We start from the raw sequence: 26,197 nt of genomic DNA, 5'->3' as shown, positions 1-26,197 counted from the left end.
GTATGGAAACAGACTATAAGATAATATTTTGGAGCTGGCTCACCTGCTAGTCTGCTGTGAATGAGGACACTGGGCTATTGGAGGTAGAATACCAGTAGCTGCTAGCATGCTATGCAGATGCAATTATTAAAATTTTATAGTCAGTGAAAGGGAAGGAAATGCACCGGTGGTATAATAGCTCAGGAGTTTGAGAAGTTTTGTGGAAGTAGTAATTACAAGGACTATGGAATCAAATGTCTCTTGCTGGGTCTTATTAATTTATTGACAAAAAGACAAAAAAAAGGTGGAGGTGATTAATTACCAATTTAAGGTGAACTGTGAAAGCCAGAAGGCCTTCACTGTAACACATAAAAAGACTCTCATTTCCTGCTGGAGGGCAGAAAAAACAGTTCCCGGTTTTTATAAGGTTAATGGAGTTTCAGAGAAAGTTGAGTTCTTAGCCTGAGCAGGACTGCTACGCCAAAGTCAGGTCCTGATGGGGAAGGGGTGAGATCCTGAGATGCGATGGGGACATCTTGGTTGATGCACTTGAAGGTATTGAATCCCCAGATTCCTCTGAACCCTCTGGGCTCACTTCTCCCCATTAAAGGCTAGAGTCCCTCGTGCTTGAAGACGACACATAGGCTTCTGCTTCGGAAGACGACATGCACCACTTCTGAGGACCCACCCCTGCCCACTAGCCCAATAAATAAATAGGGTTAATATGCAACACAACCCAGCCAGGGAACTGCTGCGTTGGCTAAGGGAGGAAAAGGACTAGACATTGAAGGAGATGGTCAACATGTACGGGCAGGTGCTCGGATAGTTTATATGGGAATGTTTACCCTATTCCACCCCCATTCCGCCCGGCCTTAGATGCCTATAGCTTACTTCTCTTTTAAAACTCAGCCAAGCTGGGAAGTTAATCTGCTAACGGAAGTGGAAATTAATACATCCTTTGTGGGAAACAATTCGGTAGTACTGAGGGCCTTAAAATGTTTATATATCTTGACTCAATCCCATTTTCCCCTAGGGAAAAGTCTGATATATATAGGCAAAAAATCTTATGCATATATATTCAAAATGGTTTATTTGATATTATAAAAATTAATGTAACCTAAACACTTGAAAATATAGGGTTGTACAAATCACATCCATACAAAAAATTGTATGCTATTGAAAATTATGTGTTTATAAGTAATTTGTAATTATATGAAAATGCTTATACTCTTTAGAAAAACAAAGTTTAAAACCTAATATGATTTAAACTTTGTAAAATGTAATAGGAAAAAATATTGAAAGAAAATATACCAAAATCTAATAGTAGTTATGGCAAAGCATTGGAAGTACAGCTGATTTAGGCTTTCTTCTTTCTTATACTTTTCTGTATTGTCCAAACTGGCTCAGGATGTGGACACTGCTTTCAAAATTAATAAAAGGCAATAAAAGTTATTTTTTAAAAGACTCGGCTTAAGTATAAATTCTTCTGGGAAGAAAAGTCCCTTTCTTCCACAATGTATATTTAAAAATATGCGTATATACACAATATATGTTTGTTATTTATATATAAATAAAATCATGGTCCTTATCAAACATAATCATTTATTGACTCATCTGTACCCTTCACTAGGAATAATGAGGGCAAGAATTTTGTCTTTTATCTCTATAACTTTGGCATCTATGCATTGCCTGGCACATAATAGGTTCCTAACAAATATTTGTTTGCTTTTTGGGAGAGAGGGGGCTGTTGTTTTTTAACTTTGTGCCAGGACAGGTGATCTTTATTTTTGCTAACCTAAGAATTTAAAAACCCACAATTTAGGCTGGACGTGGTGGCTCACACCTGTAATCCTAGCACTCTGGGAGGCCGAGGCGGGCGGATCCTTTGAGCTCAGGAGTTGAGACCAGCCTGAGCAAGAGTGAGACCCTCGTCTCTACTAAAAAAAATAGAAAGAAATTATATGGACAGCTAAAAATATATATAGAAAAAATTAGCCGGGCATGGTGGCGCATGCCTGTAGTCCCAGCTACTCGGGAGGCTGAGGCAGGAGGATCCCTTGAGCCCAGGAGTTTGAGGTTGCTGTGAGCTAGGCTGACGCCACGGCACTCTAGCTCAGGCAACAGAGCGAGACTCTGTCTCACAAAAAAAAAAAAAAAGAAAAAAAAGAAAACCCCACAATTTAGTAAAAACAAACTTTTTTGAAGAAACACGAGAGCAATAGTTTTTAGTTTTGGTAAGTGAAATCTGGATAGTTAGGTATCATTTTTAAACAAAGTCCAGAACTCTTGACAAAGGGAATAAACTAAGAATAGAGCCAAAAACATGATGAATGTTGTAATTATTCCCTGAACTACGGTAACATGATATTAATACTAATATGTTCCTCAAAACAAACTCGGAATTTCACACAGTGTCCTTCCAGATGAGCGTGACGGAAGGCAGGTGTTTCCCCAAAGCTGTCCTCCTGGGGAGCTGCCAGCCCGCGGCAGTGTCTCGCAGCCAGATGGAAAACCAGCTCACTCCGGCTGGCTCGGGGCAGGCCCAGCAGCGAGACCCCAGGCGGGAGCGGTCTCCGCTGCGCCCCGCAACGCCCTCTCCGGAGCAGACTTTACTGTGAAAACGTTCGCAGTTCGCACTCTGCACTCCCGGCTGGAGGTTTGCATCCCGTTTAGCAGTTACATAATATGATCGTTCGCGTGAGAATTTTGAGACAAGAAAACAGACTGCACTGTCCTTGCTGTTACCACATCATGGCAAAAAGCGAGCGTCCTGTTTAATTCAAATGTAAAGGGAACCTTATTCGGGGAACCGTGTAAATAGGGACGGGTAAGAGCGAGGTCGCTGGCTTTGTCACTAGCCTTTCCCCTAGGGACCCCCAGAGGGTTCCGGTTACTACCACCTACCAGTACGAAAATAAATTCTCATACACATTTGCATACACATCGGGTTGTGTCTGAGCAACTACGTGTGTGTAGGGGGCAGGTGGCGCATTTGCTAGGTCCTGATGGCCCGGAGGGTGACTCACGACCACCCCGCAACCCGGGCGGGCCCTGAGGAAACACCTCCCTGGGGACGGGGTTCCGTCGCCGGATGGTGCTAAGGAGAAAGGGACGGGGTCAGAGCTGGCACCGGCTGCTGTGGCCACCCCGCCCTGCCTGCCCACACCGTCCCGAGCCCGGGCGCCCCGCCGGGTTCCGCTCGGCTCTGCACGTCCCCCCCCCGCCGCGACACGCAGCTGCGGGACCCCCACTTCGCCCCCCACCCCGCGCTCGTGCGGGCCCCGCGGGCGCAGCGCGGGAAACGCGGCCAACGGCCACCGGGCGCCACCGAGATGGCGTCGGGGGCCAGGGCTGCGGTACCTGCGGACGCGCTCCGAGCCGCCAGCCCCGGCAGGGGGGGCGACAAGGTCGTCTCCGCGTACCCCGGGGACGCGGCGGCGGCGGCGGCCCCGAGGAGCACCGCGTCGCGGGTGCGGTCGGTGGTGGCCTCGCCCCGCCCGGCGAAGGCGACGGCGGCCCGGCGGCGGCGGGACTCGGGGGCCGACGGTCCGGGCGAGGCGGCCGAGCGGGAGGAAGAGGAGCCCCTTCTCCCCGCGCCCGAGGAGGAGGAGGCGCAGCCCCTGCCCGCCATCTGCGTGTCCCCCATGAGGGGCATGTGGCGGGACGAGAAGGTGGCGCTGTACTGCGACTTGGTGCTGCAGGGCTGTAAGGTGGGCAGAAGGGGAAGGAGGAAAACGGATCCGATCCAGCCCGGGGCCTGCGGGAGCGGCACTGCGGTGGAGGCCGATCTCCTCTCAGGGCGACGGGGATACAAAGGGCGCAAAGAAAAGCCGCCTTTGAAAAAATCAAATTGATTCAACATTTAGACAGAACTTTCACCTTATTAGCGGTACCCAGATCCTATCCTGGAGGAGTTCAGATTAGGCCTGATAAAGTGTTTTCTGAGAGCTCCTAAAAGATGAAGATATGTAGGCTTTTCTCATTGCCCAGGCATGCATCTTAGTATTTTTATTTAACAATTTGTGCCCAAACATAAGGGTAAGATTACTTAGCCTTGACTTTTACACTAGAATGCTAGAAATGTTTACACTTTTTTTTTTTTTTTTTGAGACAGAGTCTCTCTCTGTTGCCCAGGCTAGAGTGAGTGCCGTGGCATCAGCCTAGCTCACAGCAACCTCAAACTCCTGGGCTCAAGCGATACTCCTGCCTCCCAAGTAGCTGGGACTACAGGCATGCGCCACCGTGCCCAGCTAATTTTTTCTATATATATGTTTAGTTGGCCAGATCATTTCTTTCTATTTTTAGTAGAGACGGGGTCTGGCTCTTGCTCAGGCTGTTCTCGAACTCCTGACCTCCAGCGATCCTCCCGCCTCGGCCTCCCAGAGTGCTAGGGTTACAGGCGTGAGCCACCGCGCCCGGCCTGTTTACACTTTAAGAGTGGTTCCCAGAAGGCAATCTAGGATGTGGCATGATGTTTTGTATTAAAAATACCTATTAACACTGAATAAAGCAAATATTGCATTTTTCTAACCTATTTTTTTTAAGTTATAGCAGAAGAATTTGTGTAAAAGGATATTCATTACAGTGATATTTACAAACAAAATAAAACTAGAAACTAAATTTCCAACAGGGGCAGTGAAAGATTTATTATAGTGGCTTCATATAGTGGAAAACCATGCAGCTGTAAAAATCATGTTTTCAAGAACTATAGATTTGCTTATGCTATAATTAAGTTTGTTTTTTTTTTTTTTTGGAGACAGAGTCTAGCTCTTTGCCCAGGCTAGAGTGCTGTGGCATCAGCCTAGCTCACAGCCACCTCAAACTCCTGAGCTCAAGCAATCCTCCTGCCTCAGCCTCTCAAGTAGCTGGGACTATAGGCATGTGCCACCATGCCCGGCTAATTTTTTCTATATATTTTCAGTTGTCCAGCTAATTTCTTCCTACTTTTAGTAGAGACGGGGTCTCGCTCTTGCTCAGGCTGGTCTCGAACTCCTGAGCTCAAAGGATCCACCCGCCTCAGCCTCCCAGAGTGCTAGGATTACAGGCAGCTATAATTAAGTTAAAAAAAAAAAAAACCCAGGAGACAAAACAAAACATGATCCATATGTATGGATAAATATATGCATAGAAAAAATACTGGAAGGGAATATACCAAAATATCAACAATGGTTATCTCTGGGTGCCAGGATTAGGGAGGATTTTTTTTTCTTTATATTTTCTGTCTATTAATATTCTCCCAAGGTTTACCATATTTTATAATCAGAAGACAATTTTATTTTTAAAAATACTATCTTGGCCAGGCATGGTGGCTCGCACCTGTAATCCCAGCACTTTGGGAAACTGAGATGGGAGGATCACTTGAGATTAGGAGTTCAGGAGCAGACTGGGCAACATAGTGAGACCCCCATTGCTACAAAAAGTAAAATGAAAAACTACCCAGGCATGGTGGTGTGCTCCTGCAGTCCCATCTACTCTAGAGGCTGATACAGGAGGATCGTTTGAACCCAGTAATTTGAGGTTACAGTAAGCTATGTTCCCGTCCCTGCACTCCAGCTTGGATGACAGAGACAGAGTGAGACTGACTCTAAAAACAAAAACAAAACAACAAAAAACCCACCATATCCATAAAACTAGGACAGTATTTAATGACCAACCTACATCTGATACTGAGGGTTGGAGAAAACCAGGTCTGTCATAGGCAATGGAAAAATGTTTATATAATTTTTGTGTCAATCAGACAGTATCGAATGGCTGAGTTTCATAATAGCTAGATTATCATTAAGAGGTAGCTGAATTTAAACTAAAAAATCAAATGGGCAAATATTGAATGCTTAATATCCTCATTTATTTTATAGGACAGAGTGCGATTTTAAATTTTAACAAACCAAATATGTTTTAAATAGGTCATTACACCTTTAAAGTTCAGAAAAAATAACTACCTGTTTTTTAATATGGTAATTACTTTGTTTTTAATTTGTATAATTATGTTTTTTCTGCTCAGTGGACTAATAAATTACGTGATGTAAATAAATAGATGTCTCATCTCTGAATTACTGTATTGAGTGAATAGATCTCTTTAAGTTTATTTTAATTTTTTAATGTTTATGATATTTTTCCATTAAATATAGTTTTAGTTAAAATCTATAATTTTCCAAGTTTTCCATTATTTAAGGCCATATTGGTTCCATTTAAAATAGAAATCAGTAAAAGTAACTATAAGTCTATAATTTCACACATTCATACATGTACCTTTTTTCTTCTGTTAGGCAGAAGATGCTGATGAAGCTATGAGTAAATACCTATCAGAAAAATTAAAGTTGAAAGACAAATGGTTTGGAGTCTGGAAAACTAATCCCGAATTATTCTTTGTGAAATATGAAGAAACTTCTATACCTTTTGTTGGTATACTGGTTGAGGTAAATAAATTTTATTTGATCTTTGTTCTGTTTGAATGAAATTATTAGTTTTTCTAAAGACTGAAATATGTACCTGAGGCGGCAGGTTCCCCACCCCTCTCTGAAAATGAAGATGGAGCTGAGAAGGAAGAACTGCTTGAAAGGCTGTTTAAGGAACAGCGGCTTCCAGGAAGACGGAGTAGACCTACTTTTCCATATTCCTCTCATTAAGTACAGCTAAACACCCTGCATTATGTATGTAAAACAAACATAAGACAATTCTGAAAGATGGATAGAGGGCAGATTGATTAGGGACCTCATGACCCAAGGAACAACAAGGTAGTAAGTTTCCTGGGCTTTCTTTTTGCTTCATATATCCTAGACTGGGTACTAGAGGAGCCAACCTCCAGTTAACCTAGCTAACCTGGAAACACCAACAGGTGTAGACTGAAAAAAAAAAAAAAAAAAAAAAAAAGCAGAGGCAGACAGGAGGAAAATTAGTGATCTTGAAGACAGAAAAATAGAAATTATCAAATTCAAAAACCAGAGAGAAAATAGACTGAAAAAAAAAAAAAAAGAACAGAACATCAGGGACATGTTGGACTATATAGCAAAAGACATAACATTCATGTCTTCAGAATCTCCAAAGGAGAGAAGAAACCAAATGGGGCTGCAAAAAAGTCAAGTAAGTAATGGCTGAAAATTTCCTAAATTTGGCAAGAGGTATAAACCTACAGATGTAGAAAGCCAACTTGAAAAGCATGGTTAAGGGTGGATGTACCCCAGTGAGGGAAAGGGAATTAAGTGAAAGTTTACTGGTACTGAATGTTGGGATCCTCCATCTTCTACCCCAACTCTGCTTCTAAAACACAGGCAGCTAAGGCATATCCCTCCAGGAATAAGATTGGGGAGACTTTTGTATGATCAGATCAAAAGAAAAGACCTAATGATACTGACAGATGGTGTTCCCATGGAAAGAGCCTGGGAAGATCATCCTACAGTGAAGCCCACGGTGGATTTGTTTCACCCATATACACAGACCTTCCAAAATCACCTTTTTGGTGTTCTACTCTTAAATATAAGCAGACATATTTGGGTCAACAGACATTTGGGGAAACTCTACTATCAAAGCAGTGGTCAAAACCAGCATAAAAGAAGACATTTGGAAGGAACAGAGATGATGGGGAGAAGAAAAAAATATACACAAATATACTTAAAAACCTCTTAATAGTCTCAGAAGGAAAAGACAGAAAACATCCACAAAACAAGAACTGGAACCTATATTATGGGAGCATTCCAAGAAAGAAAGAACTTTTGGAAATTAAAAATATGATAGCAGAAATTAAAAACTAAATCGCAGGATTAGAAGCATTGAAAGATAATGTTGAGTAAATCTCCCAAAAGTAGGGCTAAAGAACTAAGAAATGGAAAGGAAAAAAGGAAAGAATTAGGGGATCTTGTTTAACATCTAAATAAACATTGGGGGTGGGAGGAGAAGGGGAGAGAGGGAGAGGAGGAGGGAGGGGAGGGGGAGAGAGGGGCAGGGGATGGGGAGGACTTGGTGGCAAGAACAACAGCAGAAAGCAAATTGTCAGATTGTGAAAGTTACCCAGAACCAAAGAACATGAACTTCTAGACTGAAAGGGCCCAGTTAGTATCCAGCACATAGTGAAATTTGGGACTACTAGGGCCAAAGAGAAGGTTCAGGAAGATTCCAGAGAGAAAAAAAAAGATTCATGTAAAGAATCAAGAGGCATAATGGGCCAGGCGCGGTGGCTCACGCCTGTAATCCTAGCACTCTGGGAGGCCAAGGCGGGTGGAACACTTGAGGTCAGGAGTTCGAGACCAGCCTGAGCAAGAGCGAGACCTCGTCTCCACTAAAAATAGAAAGAAATTAGCTGGACAACTAAAAATATATATAGAAAAAATTCGACGGGCATGGTGGCACATGCCTGTAGTCCCAGCTACTTGGGAGGCTGAGGCAGAAGGATTGCTTGAGCCCAGGAGTTTGAGGTTGCTGTGAGCTAGGCTGACGCCATGGCACTCTGCCCGGGCAACAGAGACTCTGTCTCAAAAAAAAAAAAAAAAAAAGACGTAGGATTTGAAAAACTATTGATATTTTATTTAATATTGATCTATGATTATTCTATATGTTGACTGTTAGAGAAGTCATAAAAAATTTAAAAGAAGAAATCTTATAATTAGCTCATATATTAGAAAGAAATACTTGTGGTTTACTTACATTTATAATTACATATCTCATCATATTTATCTTAGGTAACTTGTAAACCAAGCCAAAACTCATCATCTTGTTTCAAAGTTACTGTTTCTGTTGCTGAGCCCTTTTCTTCTAACATTGCAAATATTTCAAGAGATTTGGTTGATGAGATACTGGAGGAAATGGAGCACAGTGTGCCTCTCTTGGAAGTGTATCCTGTTGAGGGACAAGATGCTGATATACGTGATATTGCTCTGGCCTTGGAAGTTGTAAGGTATTAGGGCCCTTTTACCTCTGAAAATTAAAATAATCACATTCAAAAGTTAATGTGTAAGTTTTGCTCACATAAGCACTTTATAAATATTTATTAATTTAATTTTTACTCACTGCTGGATTAAGTGTGTCCATTTTAAATTAACATATTTGTCTCAGTTGTAGGAGGCATGTTAAAAAAACAACAAAACACTATATTGTATTTGTAACTCTTTTAGTTGCAAAATTGCAGAATTACTCTATATAGGTAATGAAAAGTTTGTCATTTTTTGATCTTGCATTTTACAAAAATTGAATCAAACAAATTCTAGAAATAAGTAGCATTAACTTCTGTTCACACTTAAGCATCTTAAATATATTAGAATTCATTTTTCACATTTAAGGGCATTACAAATACTAGATATCATCATCCACATTACGATTGCTTCTTGTAAGTTAATACAATTTGAGGGAAGCTATCCATAAACAAGATACAGAATATGTTATGGCATGTTTTTTGTTTTTCTAATGCTTTTTCCCCTCCCAACAAATTTGGTTGTCTTTTACATATTATTTCTTTGTTGAACAAAATCATAATGAAAATCTATGAAATTTAGAGTCTTGGTCTTATAATCCCACTTCCAGAAACATTATCTTCTTATTTGCAGTAACCTAAAATAGAATCCAGACCATCTCATATTTAAAGTTTTACCTTTTATTTTACTTCACTGGAAGGTCATTTAAAAATATGTTTCTTAAGAATTAAGATTCATGTAGAGAATTAAGACATCAGAATATCTTTTTAATTTGAAACAGTAGTGGCTGGTTTTGATTACTATCATCTTCATTTGTTTTATTGTAGGTTTTTTTATGACTTTCTTTGGAGAGACTGGGATGATGAAGAAAGTTGTGAGAATTATACTGCTCTTATTGAAGAAAGAATTAATTTGTAAGTATAGTCTAGAAAAGTACTCAGCACCTTATAAAAGATAATGATTATAATTGTATTGATACTTTTCAGGTGGTGTGAAATACAGGATGGAACAATACCTGGTCCTATTGCACAACGTTTTAAAAAAACTCTGGAGAAGTATAAAAGCAAGCGTGTGGAGCTCATTGAGTATCAGAGCAATATTAAAGAAGATCCATCTGCCGCAGAGGCTGTTGAATGCTGGAAAAAATACTACGAGATAGTAATGCTCTGTGGATTACTGAAAATGTGGGAAGACTTACGCCTCCGGTAATTGCTCTATTTTAAATAGAAACAAAAGATTACATGGTCATTGTTTTCTCATAGCACTTGTCATAAATGTTGCTCTGATTAAAGTGGATTATAAAATCAGATGTCTAACTTTTGAGGTAAGAACAAGGTACAATTATCAGTATTGGAAAATTATTTTTATATTAGCTGAATTCGCTGAAATCTTTTTTTTTGTTACAAAAAAAATCTCAGTCCAGTCCTTTCCTTATCTTTCATCTTTACCTTTTTTGGATTGTAGCCAAAGCATAAGAAAGGAGGAGGTGGATCTCCTCTACTTACAATATGTGAATTAAATAAGAGAAACTAGTTTCTGGCTGACTAGTTTGGCTGCCTTATAATTTCAGCTTTTCTAACCAATATAAGTTGATAAGTTGTTTTTGATGATAAGTAAAACAATGTAGATTTAACCAGCATCATTCTCTAGAACACTTAAAAATGCATCAGAATATTTTTATAGGACTATGCACTGAAGAAATTATGTATTTCTCTGTTTTATGTATGGGGAAAGAGGAATTCTTGCTCTTGGTCCCAAAATTGATTGAAAATTGTACGTGGAGCCAAAAGATTCTGACTATTTCACACTAAACTGTTTAACCCTTGTCTTGGTTCCACCTATTCTTTGCCCTTAGGAATTCTGAGCCAGTTTTTACTTATCTAACAATTTATGCTAGCATCATTTTTTTCTTTTTGTATTTTCCTCCAAATTTGACATACTTTTTTGATTACTCAGAATCTCATTCTAGTGACTATTTCTGATGTTTCATTATTATTGGGATTGCTATGGTAAACCCTAAGATTACTTTGGGAAACCAATATAGATAAGAGTTTTAAAATCCACTTATTTAGAAACCCACAGATTCAACACTAGTTGATTGGATGTATTGTAAAGTTGGGGTGGCTGAGGCAGTGGCTGTAGTGGGTTGCATGCAGATTTCCATGTACAATCTATTAAAATGAAAAGATCTTAGAGTTTAAGGGTTTAAACACACAGTTATCTAAAAGATCGTAATCATTATATTGCTCTCAAGTTGCTCATTGCTCTCAAGGAACTTATAATGATTTGTTAACGTAGGTTCATCAGTTATAACAAATGTGCCACTCTGGTGCCAGATATTGATAGTGGAGAAGGTTACATGTGTGAGAACAAGGGGTATATGGGAACTCTCTGTACCTTTTGCTCAGTTTTGCTATGAATCTAAAACTGCTCTAAAAAATAAAGTCTATTAAAAAAATTCCAAGAAAGAGAAATCTACAATGGCAGAAAGCAGGTCAGTGTTTACCTGGGAGTGAGTGTGGAGGACTGACTGCAAAGCTGCATGAGGTGAGTTATCAGGGTGATGGAAATTTCCTGTATCTTCTTTATTGTGATTGAGTTAATAGAGTATATACACTTGTGAAACTCATGGAAGAGTTCACTTGAAGTGAGTCCCTTTTATGTAAATTATACCTAGATATGATTGGTTTTTTTTAAAAAAAACTAAAACTTAGATATACCTTTGATTTTACAACAGGGAGAGCATTATGAACTACTGTGGTTTCCTGAATGTTTAGGATGCTTTACTCTTGGAGCAGCTAGTTATCTGGCATACGGCAAAAGAAAAAAAATATATGAGTGGTTCTGTATTTCTCAAGATCAAAACCACTTGCTTAAATAGGTATAAAAATGTTGAGTAGGTTTGATTTTGAAACATTTAATGAGATTTTTGGAGGACACTACTAATATGTTCAACTTCAAATTTTAGTAACTTGCATGGAAAATTGTTAGAAACAGCTTCCTGAAACCTTAAACTTCACAAAGTATTTGCTAATTGAGATATAGCTCAAAGATACTGGTATTAAAGCTGCATCCCCTTAGCATCAAGCAATAATCAGAGTGCTGCAAAGAACCCAAAGGATTATATATAGGAGATTGTTGATAAATCTATATCTGCTGGAAAAGGAGTGTTTCTTTTGGCTCCACAGTAATGATTAAAGTCAACAATTATACTGAAGATTTTTTCTCTGACTTTCTTTTGGGGATACTTATGGTTAAGAGACCAGAAACAGGAAGCGTAAAGAAAAGCAGAAAGAAGAGAAAGAATGGAATTAATTAGAAGTGCTGAATAGCAAACAATATAAAAACAACTGAGAGAGAAGCTAGAATAGTTCTGGGAGGCCAACAGCCAGCTATTTTATGGAGACCATATTCTTTGAAACAAAAGGATGTTATTAATAATTGAAATAATGTCTAAATTTAGGCATGTCTTCAAACATTCTTATGCCTCACTATCACAGACATAACCCATTTCTGTTTAATGTGATTCTACAACGCAGTGAACTGTGAAAGTACAATCAGGAAATTTTTCCATTGTGTTGGAAGGGTGAGGTGGCTGAGGCAATGTCTGTCGTGGGTACATGCAGATTTCCAGGGGTACAATCCATTGAAATGAAAAGATTTAGAGTTTAAGGGTTTAAACACAGTTATCTGAAAGATCTAATTACTATATTGCTCTCCAGTTGCTCATTGCTCTCAGTGAGGTTACAATTAATGAAACCTATTTCTCCAAGATGCTTAGTACCAAGCTTTTACTTAGTAAGAAAGGATAGGTTGAGTCTTTTTCATGTTAATTTAATTTCAACTAAATGTTTTCAACTGTAGAGTTCATGGACCTTTCTTTCCAAGAATTCTGAGGCGCAGGAAAGGGAAAAGAGACTTTGGAAAGACCATAACACATATTGTAGCGAGAGTGATGACTACTGAAATGGTAAGAAATATACTCTGTTCTTCTTTGTTCACTTCAGTTTTACGTGCATATACTCAGAAAAGAATCTCCCTAAAGACAGAGACCTTGTCTGATTCATTTATGTCTTAGAAGTGCTGAATAGCAAGTAATGTAAAAACAACTGAGAGAGAAGCTAGAACAGTTCTGGAAGGCCAATCCAACTGTTTTATGGAGACCCATACACTTTGAAACAAAACAATCTGTTCTTAACAACTGAAATAGTACCTCAAATTAGGCTTGTATGTTTGAGGACATGCCTCAAACACACAATACGTACCAAGTAAATTAATATTGACAACTATTTAGTGAGTGCTAACTTTGTTGCAAGGTACTATGGTGAGAATGAGACTCAGATGCGAGAAAGACTGCATTTAGGGGAGATACAGTGTTAAACAAGACCCACAGTCTTGCTTCTTCATACATCCAACAAATTTCAAGTATGGTGGAGATATGGGCAAGTAAATAGGCAATTCCAACTGCAACACAGAATGACAAATGCTATGACAGGGGTATGGATAGGGTGCATGTAGGGTGGGTACATGAGACCGAATTAGGAACCAGGCAATCCCAGCTAAAAGAAGTAACTCAGCTGAAACCTAAAGGATGAATATAAATTTAGCCAGCCCCAAAAGCAAAAAATGTTCTAAGCCAAAGAGTAGATATTTCTATCTCATTTGACCTCGCAGTAGCATTCACAGCTCTCTCACTGAAATATTTGCTTTCCTCGATTTATGTCAGTATACTTTCCTGGTTTGCATTCTCGCTAGTTCCTTTTTTTTTTCTCATGTCCTCGAAATGCCTGGTACTGGTCTTTTCTCTGTACTACATTATCCCTAAGCCATTTAGCTAATCCTCTCCCATAACATGGTTTCCATGTACAGGTACTTATCCAATCTTTATGTCCACAGCCCAGACTTTTGTTCTAAGCCCCAACCCTCTATGTCCAGCTACCTATTGCTCATCACCACTGGATTGTCTCACATTGACTTGCTTACATGCTAGAGTTCTCTGTTTCAGTAAATGGCAGCACTGTCTACCTGGTTGCTAATTACACATTTCTGGGAGTTTTCTTAATCATATCCCTCATCACCTTCAGGCATCACTTTTCTCTCTCACTAAACCTGCATCTTGGATATGCCATGCTGTTTCCTCTGCCTGATGAGCCCCTGCTCATCCTTCTGGTCAATTGAAATATTATTTCCACAGAAAAAGGCCTTCTCAACCTTTCAGAGTACATTAGGCTGCAATATACAATGATAGCATCCCACAGTTTCTTTATTGTCACTTTCCCTTATCATGAGTGTATTTAATACTTTTTGTGGCTATCTATTGAATGTCTGTCTCTTTCACTAGAATATGAGCTTCTTTTTTTTTTTTTTTTTTTTTTTTTTGAGACAGAGTCTCACTCTGTTGCCCGGGCTAGAGTGCTGTGGCATCAGCCTAGCTCACAGCAACCTCAAACTCCTGGGCTCAAACAATCCTTCTGCCTCAGACTCCTGAGTAGCTGGGATTACAGGTATGCGCCACCATGCCCGGCTAATTTTTTCTATATATTTTTAGTTGTCCAGCTAATTTCTTTCTGTTTTTAGTAGAGATGGGGGTCTCACTCTGCTCAGGCTGGTCTCAAACTTCTGAGCTCAAAGGATCCACCCGCCTTGGCCTCCCACAGTGCTAGGATTACAGGTGTGAGCCACCGTGCCTGGCCCCTACTTTCATTTCTAATGTTAGTTATTTGTGTCTTCTCTCTTTTTTCTTAGTCAGTTTATCTAAAGTTTTGTCAATTTTGTTGTTCAAAGAATCAACTTTTGATTTTGTATTTTGTTTGCTTTCTATTTCACTGATATCTTCCCTAATGTTTATTATTTCTTTTCCTCTGCTGGCTTCAAGTTTAGTTTGCTCTTCTTTTTTCTAATTCCTTAAGATGTAAAGTTAGATTGTTGATTTCAGATCTTATGGTATGTAGGCATTTACTGCTATAAATTTCCCTCTGAGCTCTGCTTCTGCTGCATCCAACAATGTTTTCATTTTAATTAATCTCAGAGTATTTTCTAATTTTCCTTGTGTTTTTGTCTTTGACTCAATGGTTGCTTAAGGGTGTGTTGTTTAATTTCCACATATTCCTGAATTTCCAGTCTTCTTTCTGTTCTTGATTTCTACTTTAATCCCACTGTGGCTAGAGAATATATATTTATTGAGATTTGTTTTGTGGCCTAATATATGCTGTATCCTGCAGAATGCTCCATATGCATTTCAGAAGCATGTGTATTATTTGTGGGCGGGGTCTATATACGTGTCTTTGGTCTGGTTGGATTATTGTGTTGTTTAAGTCCTCTATTTCCTTATTGATCTTCTGTCTAGATGTTCTAGTTATTACTGAAAGTATGGTATAGAATTCTCCAACTATGGTAGAACCATTTTTTCCCTTCAATTCTGTCACTATTCATGTATTTTGGGGCCTTGTTTGGTAAGTATATGCTTATTGTTATATCTTCTTGATGAATTAACTCTTTTGTCAAGATATAATGTCCTTCTTTGTCTCTAGCAACAAATTTTATTAAAGTCTATTTTGTCTAGTATTAGTATAGCCATGCCTGTTCTCTTTTTGTTACTATTTGTACAGAATATCTTTTTCTATCCTTTGACGATTAACCTATTTGTGTCTTGGATCTAAAGTGAGTCTCTTGTAACACCATATATTTGGATTATTTTTCTTTATCCTTTCTACTATTCTTTATCTTTTAGTTGGTGATCTTAATCCATTTACATTTTAAGTGATTACTGATAAGGAAGAACTTACTTCTACCATTCTGCTATTTGTTTTCTCTATGTCATATCTTTTTTTGTTATTCACTTCCTTCAGTACTGCTTTCTTTTGTGTTTGATGATTTTTTTCTAGTGTACCCTTTTGATTCAGTCTCATTTGCTTTTTGTATATTTTTAGTTATATTTTTGGTAGTTGCCAACACAATTATAATTTATATCCTAAATTAATAACAATCTGGTTTAAATTTATACCAACTTAGCTTTAATAGCATATAGCTCCATCTCCCCCTTTATGTTATCATTGTCACAAATTACATTTTTGTACATTGGCCATTACATGTGGATTTATAATTATTATTTATGCATTGTTCTTTTAAGTTATGTAGGAAACAAAAAAAGAAATTACAAACCAAGAATACATCAATACTGGTTTTATCTTTACCCATGTAGTTACCTTTACCAGAATTCTTTATTTCTTCATATGGCTTAGAGTTACTCTCTATTGTCCATTTCATTGTAGTCTGAAGGACTCCCTTTAGCATTTCTTGAAGGTAGGTCCAGTTTTTGTTTATCTTCATTTTTAAAAGGATAGTTTTGCTGGATATAGAATTTGTGATTGACAATTATTTTCTTTAAGCACTTTAAATATACCATCCCACTGCTTTCTGGCTTCCATGATTTCTGAAGAGAAATCAGTTGTTAATCTTATTAAAGATCACTTATACTTAATGAATTGCTTCTTTCTTGCTGCTTTTAAAATTCTCTTTGTCTTTGTCTTTCAATTATTTGATCATAATATATCCTTGTGTTTATCCTATTTAGAACCCATCAAGCTTCTTGGACATGTAGATTCATGTATTTCATGAAATTTGGGAAGTTTCCAGCCATTATTTTTTCAAATATTCTTTCTATTCCTTTCTCTCTTTCCTGTCTTTCTGAGACTCCCTTAATAGGTATATTGGTACGCTTAACGGTATCCCACTGAGCCCTTTGGCTCTATTCATTTTTCTTCATGCATGCTTTTTTTCTTCCTGCTTTTCAGACTGGATAGTTTCTATTGTCCTAGCATCAAGATTGCTGATTCTTTCTTTTGCCTGCTTAAATCTGCTGTTGTGAATTTTTAAATTTCAGCTATTATACTTTTCAGTTACAGAATTTCTATTTGGTTCCTTTTAACTTCTTTATTGATATTCTCTGTTTGTTCACACATTGTTCTCTTGGTTTCCTCTAGTTCTTTTTCCATGGTTTCCTATACCTCTTTGAGCAAATTCAAGACAGTTGATTTAAAGTCTTTGTCAGGTAAGTCCAAAGTCTTGTCTGGGCTTCCTTAGGATAGCTTCTGTCAATTATTTTTTTTTTCCCGTGAATGGGTCATAGTTTCCTAATTCTTTATATGCCTTGTAATTTTTTGTTGAAAATTGGACATTTTGGATATTATAATGTGGTAAGTCTGGAAATTGGATTCTACCCCCTCCCCAGGGTTTGTATTATTTCTTGAGGACTGCAGCTGTCTGTTTAATGACTTTTCCAAACTACTTTTGCAAAGGCTGTATTCCTTTTTTTTGGTGGCAGCTGAAGTCTCTGTTATGTTATCTCAGCAGTTACCTGACAGAGAGAGATTTCCTTAAATGCTGACAGCTAAAAAGAAAAATAAAACTCTCCAGTCTTTGCAGATTGTCTCTGAGCTGAGGCATTCCTTCAAAGCTAAGCTGGGCTGCCTAAAACTGCCTCAGCTTTCACCCAAAGATCAGGGCCAAAGATCAGCCAACAGTGCAAGCATAGGGTCTTCTCAGGTCTCTTTTGAGCATGCATCCAGCCCTGGGCATGTGCATTTCACTGCAGGTTCTCCAGTATATGAGGTCATCCTTATAAGCCTTTATTCCTCCAAGAACCTTCCTCCTCAGCCTCCTACTTTGAGGGCTTTTGTGTTGCCTCTTGCCCCAGGCAGCTATGGGGCAAAAGCAAAATCACTCTAACTTGAGGGATGAAACAAAGGTCTGCTTCTTTGCCAGTCCTTCAGAGAACTACCAGACATGTCAGTATGCCAACCACAATATTTTAAGAACAAAGCTCATATTGTACCCCACCCCAACCCCTGCTGGTACCAGTGAGCTACACTAAGAATGTGGACTGCCATCCCCACTGCTGCTGCAGATCTGGGGAGGGGGGCGTGGTGGATGGGTAAGCAAAAAAATGCCACAATGCTTTCTTACTGAATTTTAGTGGCTTCTTTATTAAGAACTCCCTTCATTGTTGTGTTTGATTAGATTCCAGAGTTCCAAAAAGTTGATTCTGTCAGTTTTTGCCACCCTAATGTTTGCTTCAGTGAAAGAGCCAATTCTTGCGGATCTCTACTCCACCATTTCTGTGACATCACCTCTTTCTTGTATCTTTAATCTCTCCTCTCTATTCTCTCCTTTCTAAATATATTGAGACATGCTCAATTCTGTTCTCTCTTAAATAACAAAACTATATCTACCCTAAACACTACATTTCTATTTCTTTCCTTGCTGAACAAAACTGCTTGAAATATTTGTCTGCACTTATCTCTACTTCTTTCACTGTGATCTGGCTTCTGCCTCCAGGATGCCACTGAAAATGCTATTGTGGTCATGTAGAACCTCCCTCTGGCCAAATGCAGTAGATACAACTCAGAGATTTCCATCTGTTTTATTTCAATAGATTTAGGAGGTACAAGTGTTTTTTGATACATGAATGAATTGTATAATGCTAAAGTGTCTTTGAGTAGCCTTTAACACTATCTACTACAGTGTCCCTCAGTATAAATGCGGGATTGGTTCCAGGAGCACTCACATATACCCATATCCACACAAACTCAAGTCCTGCAGTTGACCCTGTGGAACCTGTGTATAGAAAACATTTGCTCTCCCTATACACAGATTTTGCATTCACTGAATACTGTATTTTGATCTATATTTGGCTGAAAAAAAAATCCACCTGTAAGTGGACCCACACAGTTCAAACCCATGTAGTTGAAGGGTCAACTCTACTTCCTTCTTCCATGATATCTCAGTCTCCTGATTTTCTTACCACTTCTTTGGCCATTCCTGTTTTCTTCTTTGTATGAGCTTGTGTTTCTGCCTGTTTGTTAAATGTTGTTCCTCAGTGTTCTGTCCTAGGACGAGATCTTTCCCTCTTGACACGTTCTTGTACCTAATCTCAACCATTCCTGTGCTTGATGTGGGAAAGGTGATGTAATGAAAAAATCAGAGTAGAATTCAAATTCAAAGCTATATACGGTATATGGTATGATATATTAGAATATGAATATATGCATGGGAAAAATACTACAAGGAAATATCTATAAACAGATGTTTTATTTAGGTAAGAATTTACAAGTTAATTTTTTTCATTTTTGTTATGCTTTCTTTCATTTTCTATGTTTTTTTTTATAACAAACAAATACCACTTTTATAATAGAAAAAAAGACATATGGATGGTAATGCCATTTCCATTGGAATAAAAGAATAATAGGCATTTTTTCCAGAATATACTTTTAGTTTCCAAATTTTATATTTAAAGTCTTTCACTCTTCATCACACTAATCTCTCCCCTTTTCTACTCCCAATTCAAATTCTTGGTACTATTTGTTTTTAGCTCTAGAATCTTTAATATATAAAATTTTGTTGATTTATCAAAATTTGGAGGTCCCCCTGAGGTAAAGGAAACAAAGTAGTACATAGGGACGAGCAGGGGGCTGGGGTCAGACAGACCTAGATCTAAAGTTTGGCTTCGCTGCTCCTAACTCTGTGTCACTGAGCAATTCATTTAATCTTGCTGAACTTCAATTTCCTTAATCTTATAGCAGGGATCATAACACTTATCTCAAAGAACTATTAGGAGGCTTAGCGGGTAAATATGGCACACAGCTTATATCCAGTGTTTAATAGCTATAAAATTATTAGCAATTATAATGAAAATTTCATTTCATCATTACCTTAATTGATGGACTGATACTTTGAGCATTTAATAAACAAATACTGTATAGGTAAGTCTTTTGGGAAAAGCACTTGTCCGATAAGTAACATTAAAATGACATGTTTCAGTTTAACCTATTGTTGAAAGTACGCTGTTTTATTTCTTCTTTTTAGGTAAAGGATTTATCTTCAGACACACTTCTCCAACAGCATGATGATTTGGATTTGGCTTTGGAGAGTTGTTACAGTGGAGATACAGTAGTTATTTTTCCAGGAGAATATCAAGCTGCAAATCTTGCTTTATTGACCGATGACATCATTATAAAGGGTTAGCAGGGCATCTTTTGCAGTTTTTTAGTAACAATCTATACTGGACAAAATGTGTGTTATAAACATGCTTAATGGAATTACTAGAAATTAGAATAGAGTTTATGTCTCACAAAAATCTTTTATGTGCCTTTTACAATTAACACCTGTTTATCCTATTTTCTATTATAATGCTCCATTCATATCATTACCAAAACTACCTTTTTTTATCTCTACTGCTCTTCATACTTAGCAAGAAAACCTAGATATAAGACTGTATTAAAATATATTCACCATTTTCTCAAAAAGGCAAATTCACATGCTAACTTACTAAAATAGAAGTAGAAAAGCAGAGTTTACTAAATTTCTTTTATGGTTCTGAACATATTTAGTAACTTTCTACACTTTTAACTTTGAAGTAATGGTATCCCCATTGTCTGACTCCCCCCAAAAGAACAGTTGACTTAAACTTACTTATCAATTAGAAAATCAAGCAAAATTTCACTATATTTTGATGATTGTAATCAATAGTATTTTGCTGAATTATTATGGGTAATAAGGATCAAATATGTAATTTAAAAAATTTACAGCCTTCTTGAGAATCCAACTCCTTATTTCTGGGTTGATGTTAAATTTATTTATAGATAATTGCTTTGACTACTACTCTAGAGCAAAATCACAGCTACTATTAATCTAATTAGTTAAGTTAATTCAAGAGTTTCTGCCAGTCTTTTTAAGTTATGGCAATTAATTATGGCTTTGAAACCAGATTAGGGGTATGGTATATTTTTTTATCTGAGACACTTTGTACACGACTCCTGATTATAAGATTTAGGGAAATATACTACTCAGGAGACTGGGGCTAGAGGATCGATCTCTGGAGCCCAAGAGTTTGAGGCCAGCATAGGCAACACAGCAAGATCCCATTTCTTAACAAACAAACAAACAAAAAAGATACAGGGAAATATATAGTTGAATAAATACCACTGGTACATTCAGATTGATTATAAAGTCAGAGTTTTCCTATCGTGGGATCAAAATAGGGACAAAAGACTACATTATAGTTAAGTAACTACTTAGTTAACAACTGAATAATTATGTATATTATTTGTTAAAAATATGTGACAGGAAAAATTTAGTAATAGCAAGTATTATTAAATGACTAAAGGCCTTTAAAATTTAGGATTACTGATTTAATTATGTATTTTTATCTCTATGATTCAGGAGTTGGAAAGAGAGAGGAAATTTTGATCACTTCTGAACCTTCCCATGACAGTTTTGTGGTGTCCAAAGCTGCCAATGTGAAACTGATGCATCTATCTCTGATACAACAAGGGACGGTTGATGGTATCGTGGTGGTGGAGTCTGGCCACCTGACTCTAGAAAACTGTGTATTAAAATGTGAAGGAACAGGAGTGTGTGTTCTTACCGGGGCTGCTTTGACAATTACAGACAGTGAAATAACTGGTGCCCAGGTATTTCATTCTATAAAAAGTATGGCTTTATATGACTATAGATAACAACTTTGAGTTATGAGAAACAACTTTCTCTTCTGTTTTTTTAAATTATTACTATTTCAAAATATTAAGGGGTACAAAAGTTTTTGTTACATGGATACACTCTCTAATGCTGAAGTCAGGGCTTGCAGTGTGCCCACCCCAGGACAGTGTTCACTGTATCCAGTAGGTAAGTTTTTATCCTTCACTCCCCTCCCACCCTCCCCCCTTCTGAGTTTCCAATGTCCTTTACATCTTTTTGTGCCCATGTCTGTCCACTGTTTAGCTCCCACTTACTGAGAACATGTGTTTGTTTTTCCATTCCTGAGTTACTTCACTCAGGATAATGGTCTCCAGTTCCATCTAGGTTGCTGCAAATGACATTGTTTTATTCCTTTTTATGTCTGAATAGTACTCCATGGTATATCTATCTATCTATCTATAGCTATATCTATATGTCACATTTTCTTTATCCACCCATGCATTGATGAGCATTTAGGTTGATTCCATATTTTTTCAATTGTGAATTGTACTGTGATAAACATTCGAGTGCAGGTGTCTTTTTGATAAAATGATTTCTTTTCCTTTGGGTTGAGTGATCTTATATACAAATGAAGGGTAACAGTTTCTTCATCTTTGAATTGACTTATAATTAAACTTTGAAACTGGCAGAAATCAACAAAATGAGGACAAGTAGGAGAGAGTCATAGTACACTTAGGAAAAGTAAACTGCCCAGGTCCAAAGTAAAGAATTATTATCTTAAAGTGTGGTTTTGAAAGAATCTGGAAATCAGTGGCTATAAAACCAATCGTGAGTCAGTTATTTGATGGTTTATTTGAAGAGAAGTAAGTATTTATAAGCTATTTACATTACTGTTAGGTATTGTGATTCGTTCTGACAGCTTCTAAATAATCAGGACATAGAAAAAAACTTGAGTCTTCTGATAACAACCCCAAGTCCTTCAGTGGAAGGACTGAAGAGTTGAATGAAAGGATTAAAGGAAGTAGAAAAACAAGAACATCCTTTTAAGGAATGACTTTTTCTTAATTCCAGTAAAATGAGGAAATATACTTTAGTAGCATCATGAGATTTACAGTAAATATAAATTTTTATGACTATTAAAACAATTGCCTAAAGTGGTTTTGGACTCTTTTCTAAAGAATTCATTGGGTGAAAGAGTAAGACTGTATGACCTCAACCTTCCTTCTAGATTAATGATTCTCTAAAAGATATTTTGTTTTCACCATTTTTAAATATTATCTCTGCAATAAATTGTTGCATGCATTATCATGTATTTTCATGTAACTTAGCATTTAGCTTGCTAATATAGATAGAATTACAATTTTCAATTTTAAAGAAAATTTGAGGCTAGGCACAGTGGCTCATACCTGTAATCCCAGCACTTTGGGAGGCTGAGGCTGGAGGAGACCAGGAGTTAAGACCAGCCTGGGCAACAAAATGAGACCTCCGTCTCTACAAAAAATAAAAAAATTAACCAGGCATGGTGGTGCATGCCTGTAGTCCTACCTGCTTGTGAGGCTGAGACAGGAGGATCTCTGGAGCCCAGGAGTTTGAGGATGCAGTGAGCTATGATCACGCCACTGCACTGTAGCCTGAGTGACGGAGACAGGGGAAGACCATGTCTCTAAAAAAAAAAAAAGAGAGAAAATTTTGGAGAGGGATTTGTGTATGTGTTTTGTAAATAACTTTATTTGCTTTTAATTTACAGGGTGCTGGTGTTGAACTGTATCCTGGGAGCATAGCCATTTTGGAAAGAAATGAAATTCATCACTGTAATAACCTCAGAACTAGTGACAGTTCGAAAAGCACCTTAGGTGGAGTTAATATGAAGGTATTCTCTTATTTCTTAATGTAGAATTGTTATAAGAATTGTAAGTAATTATTATATAAGTGTTAAAATATTAGTTTTAGTCTTAAAATTTAGTTTAAATGTTATTGATTTGGAAAAGGATAGTACAAGTAATAATTAAAATATAGTTAAATGATGACTGATGGGAAACAAGTTTAGCCTTATAATTTAATAATTATTCAATAATTTCAACTTAAACTCAGCAAATAACTTTAAGTTTGAGCAAGTGGATAGGATTTGCTGTTATGAAAATATTTTAGATTTTACATTGATCAGATCTGTAATACATATTGGAAAGTAAACCAAATTAAGAGAATAACAACATATTAGGAAACACTTTGTCTTACTTTCAAAGTTGTGTAAAATGATTTAAGCTAATCAATTAAAACATTAATAGCAATAATGTGCAGGTGAAATGTCTTCCCATTCCTTTCTGCTTCTATAAATCCTGTCTTTCTAGGTCCCTCTCTAGGCTTTTGCAGTTAATGAAGTCTTATGTTTATGAAGTTTCTTCCTAGAACTCTACATTCTAATTCTTTGTTTTATGAATGTACATTTTATCTCCTGGAATAGATTATAAATTACTTAAGGGCAGGAATTATATACTACTAGTAGGCCACCCAGCATGATTTTGGACACAAAGTCAGATCATTGGTTGGAAAAAGGTACAAATGGTAAATGGGGGCAATTTTGAAATTTTTGATTTTTCTTAAACATTTTTTTCTGTTCTTAAGTATTTCTCAAACTTTCAGTGGTTCTCAAATACTAGCATGCATCAGAATCCCTCTTGCCGAGGTCCACCCGATTTCTGATTCAGTAGGTCTGGGGTAAAGCCTGAGAGTTTGTTCCAGTAGGTTCCCAGGTGATGCTGATACTGCTGGGGAACTCACACTTTAAGAACCACGTTCTTGCTACCCAGCAATGAGCCACGGACCAGCAGCATTGGCATCACCTGGCCGCTTGTTAGAAATGCAGTCTCGAGCCTTACCTCAGACCTACTGAGCACAATCTGATTTTTAGCAAGATCCTCAGGTGATTTATGTATACATTAAAGTTTAATAAGCATGGTTCATAAAAACCTGACAAGATCCTGGCCCCTGCGTTCTCCAACCTCATTTCCTTCCACTTCTCTCATGCATTATATTCAAGCCACGGTGGCTTTGTTTTCCCAGAAATTAACCTTATGTGGCTGTTGTTACCTTTACCTGAAACACTTTCTGTAGACCTTAAAGTGGCTGCTACCTCATTATTTATATCTGAATGTAATTGTCCCTCTTCAAAGAAACTGTTACTATAAAGAACACTCTAGTGTTGGGGAACCCCTCCCCACCCAGTCATGCTATCACATTGCCCTATTTTATGTTCTCCACATCACATATTATTTGAAATTATTTTTTATGTTTATCTTGTTACATTATAAAAGCTCAACTGCATGGGCTATTGCTGTATCCCCATCTAGAATTAGTTATTTTTATCAATAACTGATAAAAATAAATTGAAAACTTCATTTAATATTTTCTCATTATTTTTGTAGTTAATATTACATTAATCACTGTCCAGAAAATAGTATATGTTCAAAACTGAGTCTCAGTTATTTTAAAAAGAACACTGTAACCCAAGAAAAAGTTCTAGAGTAATTTTATATGTTCATTACTTCATTTTTTTAATAAAAATTATTGAAAAACTAAATTTCCTCAAATAATTTAACAGGTTCTTCCAGCTCCCAAACTGAAGATGACTAATAATCATATTTACAACAACAACGGCTATGGAGTGAGCATTCTTCAACCAACTGAACAGTTTTTTATTGTAGCAGAAGAAGCTTTGAACAAAGGAGCTGCTTCAGGAGATAAAAAAGATGATAAAATGCTCTCCAAAGTAATGCAAAATCTGAATCTGGAAATGAATAATAATAAGATAGAAGCAAATTTAAAGGGGGATATCAGAATAGTCACAAGTTAAAGCATTTGGATTAACGTTAAAAGTTTTATATTTCAGAAGTTTGTTTAATAAATACTTCTCATATCCCACTGAAATGGTAGTTTAAATTGAAAGCTTATTTAATTAAAATACTTAAGCATTTTAATACTTTCATTGAATTATTTAACATATCTTTATTTATTTTTTTGAGACAGTCTTTTATACTACATGTAATAGGGCAATCTCCAAATATCAAAGGTATACAAACACAGTTTTTAAAAACTTTCCTATCTTCTGTACAGTCATTCAAATCTAAACCTTTTATATAAGTATGGTGGAATTCAGGAACCCTTTTCTCAGTCAAAATCAAAATTCATGTCAGTTTCCATCCAATTGGAAATTCCATTTCTGGTTTTATTATTCTCCTGTACCCAATCTGCTTCCAGATTCAGAGGGAGGGAAATTGCCATTCAAGTATGTGCTTGGCAACAGTTGACATTTTCTTTCTAGTTGTCTGGGCTGACCCTGAGGTGGAACAACTGTTCATGTTCTCCTGATCTGTTCTTACGATGTAGAGATGATGTCCACACGGTTTGGAACGCAGCTTCATGCTCCAGGAGATCCCATCCAATTGTAGCTGCTTGCTTGAGGATACAGTGCCCACATTCTCTTGACACAGAGAGCTCTGCAGCATGGCTTCTGGTAACTGACACAAGCTTTTTCTTCCAGTTAACTTTTGAGCACTCTCTGGGACCAAAGGAGATTGTCAATTTCCTTTCACACCATAGCTCCAAAGGAAGCAGCTGTGTTGTCACTGCCAAAACCCCCAAGCTTGCAAGTGCAGTAAAGATGCCAACCATGTAAGCTGCCAACCACAGACAGCACAAATCAGGGCCACTTTCATCCCTATCTGAACTGCTAAAAGGCCAGACCCAATTGTCAGTACCAACTTACTACAACCCCAAACCCCAGTGTATGTTTGGTGGGAAAAGAGGTGGTAAGCAGAAACACTACTACACATTTCCACGTTTTTCCC

At 37.5% G+C, this 26,197-nt stretch overlaps 1 protein-coding gene across 1 annotated transcript; it reads left to right on the top strand.

Moving 5' to 3' along the window:
- The first annotated feature begins 3,311 nt into the window (after nt 1–3,311).
- On the top strand, nt 3,312–25,318 carry SHCBP1L (SHC binding and spindle associated 1 like). The gene is made up of 10 exons (XM_045536369.1): nt 3,312–3,689; nt 6,246–6,395; nt 8,652–8,866; nt 9,707–9,793; nt 9,866–10,084; nt 12,744–12,849; nt 19,743–19,896; nt 21,099–21,349; nt 23,101–23,223; nt 24,952–25,318. Exons 1-10 carry the CDS (start codon nt 3,312–3,314, stop codon nt 25,201–25,203), a joined length of 1,935 nt encoding a protein of 644 aa, XP_045392325.1. The 3' UTR covers nt 25,204–25,318.
- Nucleotides 25,319–26,197: the final 879 nt, after the last annotated feature.

The sequence above is a fragment of the Lemur catta genome, chromosome 23, assembly GCF_020740605.2.
Source record: "Lemur catta isolate mLemCat1 chromosome 23, mLemCat1.pri, whole genome shotgun sequence".
NCBI lineage: Eukaryota > Metazoa > Chordata > Mammalia > Primates > Lemuridae > Lemur > Lemur catta.
This window is presented reverse-complemented; position numbering and strand designations above follow the sequence as displayed.

Excerpts from the sequence above, each read along its gene's own strand:
- SHCBP1L (XM_045536369.1), top strand. The coding sequence starts at position 3,312 with ATGGCGTCGGGGGCCAGGGCTGCGGTACCTGCGGACGCGCTCCGAGCC. Across the intron at positions 21,350-23,100 it reads GTGAAATAACTGGTGCCCAG|GGTGCTGGTGTTGAACTGTA; the intron begins GTATTTCATTCT and ends TTTAATTTACAG. Across the intron at positions 23,224-24,951 it reads TAGGTGGAGTTAATATGAAG|GTTCTTCCAGCTCCCAAACT; the intron begins GTATTCTCTTAT and ends ATAATTTAACAG.